The sequence below is a fragment of the Octopus bimaculoides genome, chromosome 21, assembly GCF_046866305.1.
Source record: "Octopus bimaculoides isolate indiv1 chromosome 21, ASM4686630v1, whole genome shotgun sequence".
NCBI classification, from domain to species: domain Eukaryota; kingdom Metazoa; phylum Mollusca; class Cephalopoda; order Octopoda; family Octopodidae; genus Octopus; species Octopus bimaculoides.
This window is the reverse complement of record NC_142948.1, coordinates 35,232,022-35,242,021: the sequence shown is the minus strand read 5'-3', so window position 1 is coordinate 35,242,021 and position 10,000 is coordinate 35,232,022. Positions and strand designations below refer to the sequence as shown.

At 36.7% G+C, this 10,000-nt stretch overlaps 1 protein-coding gene across 2 annotated transcripts in view; it reads right to left on the bottom strand.

Annotated features, from left to right (window-relative positions):
* Positions 1-463: 463 nt before the first annotated feature.
* The window catches only part of LOC106884096 (neuronal acetylcholine receptor subunit alpha-5), a 10,729-nt gene continuing 1,192 nt past the window's right edge, over positions 464-10,000 (bottom strand). The window contains exons 1-8 of one of the 2 annotated variants that reach the window (XM_089339070.1): positions 9,683-9,711; positions 7,086-7,237; positions 6,356-6,510; positions 5,119-5,386; positions 3,769-3,949; positions 3,291-3,377; positions 2,504-2,622; positions 464-1,802 (exon numbers count right to left, since the gene is read on the bottom strand). In XM_089339070.1, the coding sequence (XP_089195196.1) occupies positions 1,473-1,802; positions 2,504-2,622; positions 3,291-3,377; positions 3,769-3,949; positions 5,119-5,386; positions 6,356-6,510; positions 7,086-7,088 (1,143 nt within the window). In that variant the 5' untranslated portion in view covers positions 7,089-7,237; positions 9,683-9,711 and the 3' untranslated portion in view covers positions 464-1,472. Of the gene's footprint in view, positions 1,803-2,503; positions 2,623-3,290; positions 3,378-3,768; positions 3,950-5,118; positions 5,387-6,355; positions 6,511-7,085; positions 7,238-9,682; positions 9,712-10,000 lie in introns of those variants that run through there. The other variant, XM_089339069.1, reaches the window with a different exon arrangement.

Below are 10,000 nucleotides of genomic sequence, written 5' to 3'. Positions count from 1 at the left end.
TATATATATATATATAAATTCATTAATAGGACGAATTCTTTTACAAGAATTTATCAAGTAGCTAGCGTGAAAAAACCTCATAAGGGAAAAAATCCATCATTTATTCCCGAAATATATATTTATATTTATGTAAGGGCATTACTATACAATAACGCCTCACGCCATGAGGGACTCTAAGGTCAGATTACTATTAAAAAAAAACACATTTTTACCGAATGCGAGGAAAATGCAACTCTCAAAGCCATAAGGGGTTGACTTTGAGAGTTGCATTTCCTCGCGTTCGGTAAAAATGTGCTTTTTATGGTAGTCTGACTTTAGAGTCCCTCATAGCGTGAGGCATTATTGTATAGTAATGCCCTTATATAAATATATGTGTGTGTGTGTGTGTGTGTGTGTGTGTGTGTGTGTGTGTGTGTGTGCGTATAAAGAGAAGAAAGGATACGTAAAAATACAAATAAACGAGTTTCAATATCGTGGTTATTTATTATAAATTCAAAGCATGGTTACATAACATATCGCGTAGCATTACATAAACCCGCATTGATGCATAACCGCCCTATGTCTTCAGGAGATATTTAACCACCATTCGGCGAAATGCAATCAATTTGAAAGTATAAAGAAATTTATAAGCAAATTCAATAAAAATAGGGAATTTCACACCGGGACAAAACTATTATAGCATGCGCTCAATCAAACACCAAAATTTCGAAGACAACTATATCAATAATTGTCCATGCTACAAGGGGAATTGTGAATAGCCATTTATGCTTATCAGAAGTTGCATTTTACAGTTAAGAGTATTTTGTGATTGACAGCCGACATCTTGCAGTAGACAATACAGCACACATCATTTAGAATTTGCTGTTTGTTAGAACAAACGTCACATTAAAATGTGGCGCTAACGCCTAACTGCAAAATGCTCTTAGTATATATATATATATGCATTCCTACATACATACGCATTCACACACACACACACACACACACACACACACACACACACACACATATATATACATATCTACGCACATACACGCACTCTCTCTATCACACATACACAAACACACACACACACACACACACATATATATATATAATGAAAAACTAAAGGATACTTCGTTTCTAGTCATTTCATGATTAATCAATACCACCAGCAGTCGTTATTAGATATAATCATTCTGCGTGAAGTATTTCTCAGAAATTATATTCAAAGCGTTATCATAGAACTGCAATATATCACAAGGAAACTAATCAACATTTGCAAGTATGTTTACGGCATGTTTTGTAAGATTTGTTATATTGAATAATGATGAAACAATTGTAAACAGAAAATCAAAATTATTCTCCAACTCCTATCTTTATTATTTGTCATTACATATATTCTATGTTGAAGTTTAGAGTATATATATGTGAAGTCTCTCCCATTTTGTTCTTATATAAACGCATATAAGTTATAATGCACACTCAGTCCCCTAATAGAAGGCATCAGGAAAGATACTTATTGTAGAGATGACAAAAATAATCAAAAACAAAATAAACATGATCCGATCGATGACCATCGCCATCTGCTGCCATTCGGCAAGGATTTCTTGGCGAGCATCCAAGACGCTGCCTCGCTGCGCCAAAGATTGAATGTGTTTGTTGATTTCGTCCATATTTCCACCGGATGTCTGTGGAGGTTTTTCATCATTTACTCCAACGACGACGTCTTTTCCGCGCATGCTCATTGTCTCTTGCTCGTCAGTCGGATGGTAAGTATCGTCTCCAAGACAAACCAACTTGCGTAATCCTTTCAGGAATATCTGGAGGGAGAGATTGAGAGGATGTGAGCTTAAGAGAAAGAGGGAGAGAGAGAGGTAGAGAAGGATAGAGGAAATGAAAATAGAGGAAGAAATTGTAATATAATATTAAATATAGATATGAATATATAGAGGGGAACAATAAGTTAATGAAACATTTCCGCAATCATTTTGCACAAAATATAATGGAAAATAGAAGACAGGCATCCACTGTGCTTACATATACGTTGTCATACACACACACACACACACACACACACACACATACATACACACAGAGAAAGGTAATGTTTGTTGCCACTTCAACGTATTACTACATTTTAACCCCACGAAAAGATCTTTTCCAGCTGGTTCACGACACACGGCCCGTGGAAAAAATGCGCAGCAGACCAAAAGAAATCAGGCAAATGAGTAAAATTTAACATAATTATCATCTCACCTAAATGCCGTAGAATGAAGTAACAGATATACCTGCATCATAATTTCGAATCCTGGCCAGTGCCTTAATTCTCCTGAGCAGATTTTGCCATACCGAATATGAAAAATCCAACCCGTTTCGCTGGAATCCAGCGTGCGTGCGAACGTGTGTGTGTTGGGGGGAGTGCGTGTATGCGCGCGTGTGTGTTTATGTATACGCGTGTGTGTGTCTGAGTGTGTAAGTATATATCGTATTTCAATCTTCTAAAGAGACCGGTTTGTCTTACCGTTCGCAATATCTGCGGCATCTTCTTTCTTCTTGGTCCTCTGTTGTAAATGTTCAGGATGAATATTGACAGAATCACAGACAACGCAACCAAGATCAACGTAAGCACGTGGTACGTCACTGAAAAAAAAAAATGCAGAAAGTCTGTATTACACACAGACACACACAACTGTTTTAAATAACATGTAATTCCTACTAAATGTGTTGGGTGTCATTCCATCCTCTCCATCCCTACCACGAAAAATATGATCTTGTTGCATCCACAGTAAATATACACACAAACAAACCACAAACATAAATAACAGATGATTATTCATTATAACAATAACACAACACGTGAACACCATTCCATCACAAATGTATAATTCATTGTAAGCATGTGTATCTGCAAGAAATAAAAACGAAAAGCATACAGCTGAATAAAGACACGCGCGCGTTAAAATTATGAATACACTATCAATACCGAGTTGTTACAGTTCTCGCCTGAAGATATCATTGGCATGAAACTCGAATTGCGAAACAAACTCTCAGTTTCAGTTTCAATGTGAAAAGAAAACCCAACATCGCCACCATAATGTTCATCATCATCGTCATTGTGATCGCCCTCATCAACAACAGTAGTAGTGCCACTACCACCATCAATATCCTTCTCATCCTCCTCCTCCCCTCCTCCCTGCCCCCTCCTTACCTCCTCCCCTCCCCCTCATCCCCCACATCATCATCATCATCATCATCATCATCATCATCTCTATCACCAGCATGTTCATTATTGTCATAGTCATACTTACAAATAACCGGGTTACCCGCTTGGCTTTTCGCTAACCAGTTGGAAATGACGTTAATCTGGATGACACTTATTACAACGAGGGCGATTCCTAGAAAAAAGAGAGAGAGAGACAAAGCGAATGAGCAGGAGAGAGAGAGAGAGAGAGAGAGAGAGAGAGAAAGAGAGAGAGAAGGGGGGAATGGAGACAGAAAGAGTGGATGGAAGGAAAACCGAAGAATGATTAAATCAGTTCATTTGCAGAGGCATCGTGGGATATAAAGTTGTAATGGGAAAAGCTCGACTTTATACTCAAGAATGTGTATAGAGATGTACTTAAGAGTATATAGTTTGTGTATATACACATTAATGTGTGTGTATGTATGTATCAATGAATGAATGGATGGATGCATGCATGCATGCATGTATGTATATATTTATACACAGTAGCAAAGAAAAAAATTACAATAAATATATATGTAAAAATGTTCATTGTTACATACCTAAAGTTATACGTTCTTTAGATTCTGAAGGTAACAAGAACATAAAAGGAATCAGTGCCGCGATTATTATAGCTGGGACAATCAGTACTTGTCCGGAGTATCCGAGGTGCCGGCGTAAAACGAATGTCACAACGTAAGTGACATAGGACTGTATACAGCAGGAGTAGCTTTGTACCTGTATCTGTGACAAAGAACATGAAGAAGCATTTAAGCGTTGACGACATAAGAGAACGACATTGAAAATCTTTTCTGCTCTAGGAACAAGGCCCGAAATTTGGGGGTAGGTGACCAGTCGATTAGATCGACCCCAGTACGTAACTGGTACTTAATTTCTCGATCCCGAAAGGATGAAAGGCAAAGTCGACCTCTGAGGAATTTGAACTCAGTACGTAGCAGCAGACGAAATACTGCTAAGCACTTTGCCCAGCGTGCTAACGATTCTGCCGGCTCGCCAGTTTGAGAACTACATTGAAAATATCATAGCAATGGAAATGAAAGTAGTTATCATGGCTCACATGAAGAGGTGTAACGAGTCACGGTTACTGTACTCATTCCACGCTCTACCGCTCTTTTAATAATACTTTTGGTGATATTCATTTCGTAGTCGATTCTTCTCGAAGAAGTTGCGAATGATATCGCTGAAATGAAAGCTTCTCACTAAAGTTAAATTACAACTTTAGTTTGTTCTTTATTGCTTTCTCTTCGTGTTTTGCTAAGAAAAAAAAAAGCGTTTTTGAAGATTTTGTCTTGCTCTTTCTTAGTACAATTACTCTTTTACTCTTTTACACTTTTACTTGTTTCAATCATTTGACTGCGGCCATGCTGGAGCACCTTTAGTCGAGCAAATCGACCCCAGGACTTATTCTTTGTAAGCCTAGTACTTATTCTATCGGTTTCTTTTGCCGAACCGCTAAGTTACGGGGACGTAAACACACCAGCATCGGTTGTCAAGCGATGTTGGGGGGACAAACACAGACACACAAACATACACCCATATATATATATATATATATATATATATATATATATATATATATATATATATATATATATATATATATACGACAGGCTTCTTCCAGTTTCCGTCTACCAAATCCACTCACAAGGCTTTGGTCGGCCCGAGGCTATAGCAGAAGACACTCGCCCAAGGTGCCACGCAGTGGGACTGAACCCGGAACCATGTGGTTGGTAAGCAAGCTACTTACCACTGAAAGGGATGAAAAGCAAAGTCGACCTCGAACTCTGAATATAAGAACGGACGAGATTCTGTTAAGCATATTATCGTGAGTGCCATCGATTCTGATGATGATGATGATGATAATAATAATAATAATCGATGTGTTTCCTTACTTCGGACGTTGCGCTGACAATTTCCCATTTCTCATTAGGTACGTAACCATCCTCGATGATAGGACGAAATTTCGAGGTGAGATTCATTATGGAAGCGTCGTACACCCAGGATCCATATGAAAGTTTACATGTCTGGATGTCAAAAGGGAATTTGGACATATCAAATGCACACACTGCTGAATGAGTGACTGGTGGAATGTAAGTTACTTCCCCAGAGCTTTTCAAATATACGTTAATATCAAGTGTTGGAGGATTTCTCACACCTCGGCTGATAAAACAAAATAAAACGAAAATCATTGAAGTGTTAATAATACAGTTAGAATTATATTGTGTGTGTGTGCTACCAGTTTTAGTTATATTTGAAAGACACTGCTCTACAACGACCAGGTTTCATTAGAAAGTGAATAGTTTCACACTTTCAATTTGAACCAAAATTACAAAGTGTTGCATTACGAGAATTAACCGGTTACTTTAGTAGTAAAAAAGAGTTGTGCCAAAAACACAGTCTGTTTGGTAGCCTATATATATATATATATATATATATATATATATATATATATATATATATATATATATATATATATATATATATATATATATATATATATATATATATATATATATATATATAAAATTTATTAATGAGGGTAGAAATTGATATCAATCAATTAAAACCAGTGGTCTAGCATATTAAAAAAATCCGAAGATTAAAATTATATTACATACAAAATAAGAGGAATGACCAGCAAATGTGGATTCCTAAATGCTAGAAATAGATGCCGAATCATCTAACCACGAAAAAAATATGTTCTCAGTAGAAAATTTAGCGACGCAACAAACTGTAAACGAGCAGGACAAATGAAAAATACTAAATTAAAAAACGATTAACCTACGTACCATAGTTTCACCTGTTAAAATTTACATAAGTAAATATCTGCAGGATCGTCAGCCTAAGTCTGTCTCTTTGAGATGCAATACACAGAACTAGACACAAGCCATACACCCGTAAGTGAACACGTGTAGAGATTCTGCTAATTACATTCAGTGTATCCTTTCAAATGTCTTCAAATTTTTGTCGTGGTTAGATGATTCAGCATCTATTTCTAGCATTTAGGAATCCACATTTGCTGGTCATTCCTCTTATTTTGTATATATATACATGTACATAAGTGTACTCTTGTGTCTATGGATACGTAAGTGTATTTATGTAAGTGTATACATGTGAATTTTGACTTACTAATTGTAAAGGATTATATCAGGAGTCCAAATGTATTTGGCAGGCAAACGGATGTCCTCCATGTTGTCATAATCACTGGCGTTCCAACTTAACGAAACATCGGTCCATTTTTGTGAAAAATAACCGTCGACTGTAAACTTCCTTTCTTGTTCGTCCTATTTGAAAGAAAAACGAAGAAAACGGGAATACGAACAAAGAAATGAATTTGGAGGAGATAAAAAAAAAAGGAATAAAGAAGAAAAAGAAGTGTCAGCCGTAGGGGAAGTAGTAGTAGTAGTTCTTGTTGTTGTAGTAGTAGTAGCAGTAGCAGCAATAATTGTAGTAGTAGTAGTAGTAGTAGATGTAGGAGGAGAAGGATGGAGGTAGATTTAGAAGGGAGGTGTAAGGGATGTGGTGCGAGGAGGAAGTGAAAGAAGAAATAAAAGAAAAGAAAAGAAAAGAAAAGAAAAGAAAGCATAAAAAGAAAAGAGAAAAATAAGGAAGAAAAAAAAGAAAACAAAAAGAAGAATTATATCAGACACTTAGTATTTGTATTGAGTTCTTTTTTCAGTTAATGGTCGTTGTTTGAAGCATATTATATCATTTCTCGTAACTATATAGAAAATGAGACATACAGTAAAGTAAGGGAGAGAGGAAGTGAGAGAGAGAGAGAGAGAGAGAGAGAGAGAGAGAGAGAGAGAGAGAGAGAGAGAGAGGGGGGGACAAAGAAAGGATGGAAAATTGTGATTACCATTTGAATATTGTTGACGTAGAGATCCAAAGTCACGTTAACAGCTGCATTCGCGTCAGGTAAGACAAGAGTGTTGGACGTTTCAAGAAGATGCTTAATCAGACGTCCCCGTGATGCTGACGACGCTGTATCCGATTTTCCATTAGACAAAGCTGTTAAAATAGAAAGAAAGATTTTTTTTGTTTTTCATTGCAGTTTAAGAAATACACAAATAATGCATACGCAACACACACATATGCACGAGAGGTGTCCATTAAAGAGTTTCTCTGCCTCACTTCCGGTTATTGCACATTGGAGAATTGCACATCGATAATTTATTTTACAGTTATTTACAGCACATTACCATGACCTACACGTGTTTCCACTGCAGCGACCGTCAACTCCTGCAGATACACCCTTGCAATATTGTCAGTATAGTTTCGTCAGGGTTTGCACTTTAGGTCCGCTTCAAATTTAAACTAGATGAAGAAAAAGTTTGCTGTTTAGAGTAAGAACCATGAAAACAGAAGTACTACCACTAAAAACTTGACTTGACATACAAACAATTATATCAGAAATATTTCTAATACTACGGAATGGTGCACAATTCCCTTCGGGAAACAGATCGCTTCCAACATCCTTCAGATGTTCTATTCAACGTTGGAAGGACACTTTCTTAGTAATAAACACTTAAAAAATTTTTATAAACATACGTTTCGGCTGGCTTTCTCAAATAGCTGTAATCTAGTAATCTCTTATAGTATCACATAATATCTTGCACTCCCTATTCCTTACAAATTATCTCTACGATAGTTTGCTATTTCTCTCTGGCGGGTTTGGTTGTCGCATCTATCTATTAGCCTTGTTGGTTCGGCGAACTTACGTCAGAATAAATACTTTTAATCAGGTTTTACCTAATTATGGTTTTGAGAGCAAGCGACGAGTTGAGAATACAGAAAAAGAGATAGATAGATAGACAGACAGACACATAATTAAGGGATCAGCAACAGTTGCTTAATCCCTTAATTATGTTTATAAATTTATAAGAACTTTTAAATAAGTTCTTCACCGATAATAGTGTTTACATACCGAAGGGCTTGGTAAAAGTTATTAATTATTAATTTATCAATAAATTAATAATCCTTTACCCTTTTATTTGTAATAGATAGACAGACAGACAGACAGACAGACAAATAGATAGATAGATAGATAGATAGATAGATAGATAGATAGATAGATAGATAGATAGAGAGAGAGAGAGAGCGTGGGAAATAGAAAGATCTTTCAAATGCTGTATCTGTTAGCATTAATTTTATTTTCCTTATTCTTCTATTCTCACCCTCGATGCAGTCTTTCATGGTTTTGATAGCGACTTGTTGGGAATACAGAGATAAAGATAGATAGAGATAGAGAGAGAGAGAGGGAATGCAGGCACCAAAACACAGAGAGAGAGAAAGGTGTGAGAGAATGCAGGCTCCAAGAGAACGACAAGGGGAGAGAGAAAGAGAGAGTTGCCTCGAATTCTTTGCAACGCTCTTGTATCATGTGTTCATAATAATTTTATTTTATCTGGGGTTTTGTCTCCCCCACTTCATACTTCACTTCTTTGAGTTCCCTGTCCTGGTTAAACAGATGCTTAGGCAGTTAAAATAACTGAAGCATCTTTTTAAAAGTACAGCCTGTTATTATTATCAATATTATTATTATTATTATTATTATTATTATTATTATTATTATTATTACTACTACTACTACTACTACTACTACTATTATTATTATTATTATTATTGCTATTGCTATTAAGGCGGCGAGCTGGCAGAAACGTTCTGAGTTCAAATTCCGGAGGTCGACTTTGCCTTTCATTTTTTCGGTGTCGATAAATTAAGTATCAGTTACGCACTGGGGTCGATGTAATCGACTTAATCCCTTTGTCTGTCTTTGCTTGTCCCCTCTACGTTTAGCCCCTTGTGGGTAATAAAGAAATAAGAAACGTTAGCACGCCGGGCGAAATGCTTTGCGGTATTTCTTCGGCTATTTACGTTCCGAGTTCAAATTCCTCCGAGGTCTACTTTGCCTTTCATCCTTTCGGGGACGATAAATTAAGTACCATTTGCGTACTGGGGTCGATCTAATCGACTGCTCACCCCCGCCCAAAATTTCGGACCTCGTGCCTAGAGTAGAAAAGAATATTTGAGTGTTTCATCGATTAAAAATTAACTCCTACACAACTTTAGAGCATTACCGTTTCCACGTACGTTTCCTGTCATTGAAACTTTCGAGATCAAATTTCCTGTTTTATTGAGTACAGCATGAAATGCCTTTTCGTAATCTATATTCTCTTTCAAATAATTTTCACTTTGGTATTTAGGGTAGTATCCCTCGTAAACATGAATAAAAATAGGATTGAAATGCTAGAAGAGTTAACAATTTTCTTGTTTCTCTCGACACAAACTTCCGGGTCTAGTCCCAGAGCAGGTGTCTTCTACTATAGCCTCGGGCCGACCAAGTTGCGCACAGGGGATGATTTAAAAGCCTCTCCTCATCCCTGAAATTGCTGCCATTGTACAAAAGTTTGAAACTAAAATGTTAACGAAGTTATAGGTAAAAAACATGTTCACCTTTTTTCTACAATGGAAAATTCATTCCCCAATTCTGAAATATAAACAAGCAGGACTTACTAAGTTTTAAAGTCTCTTGCAATTGGCAAATTCTGAAACTAAGAAACAGTTTTTAACATTTCAAAATATCTCGAAACGCTTAGTGATGGTTCATGCCACATTGATAATTACACACACACACACACACACACACACACACACACACACACACACACACACACACACACACACATACACACACACACACACACACACACACACACACACAGGGTTATGTAGATAGTTGGAGAAATAGGTGATCAGACAAGAAAAAGAATG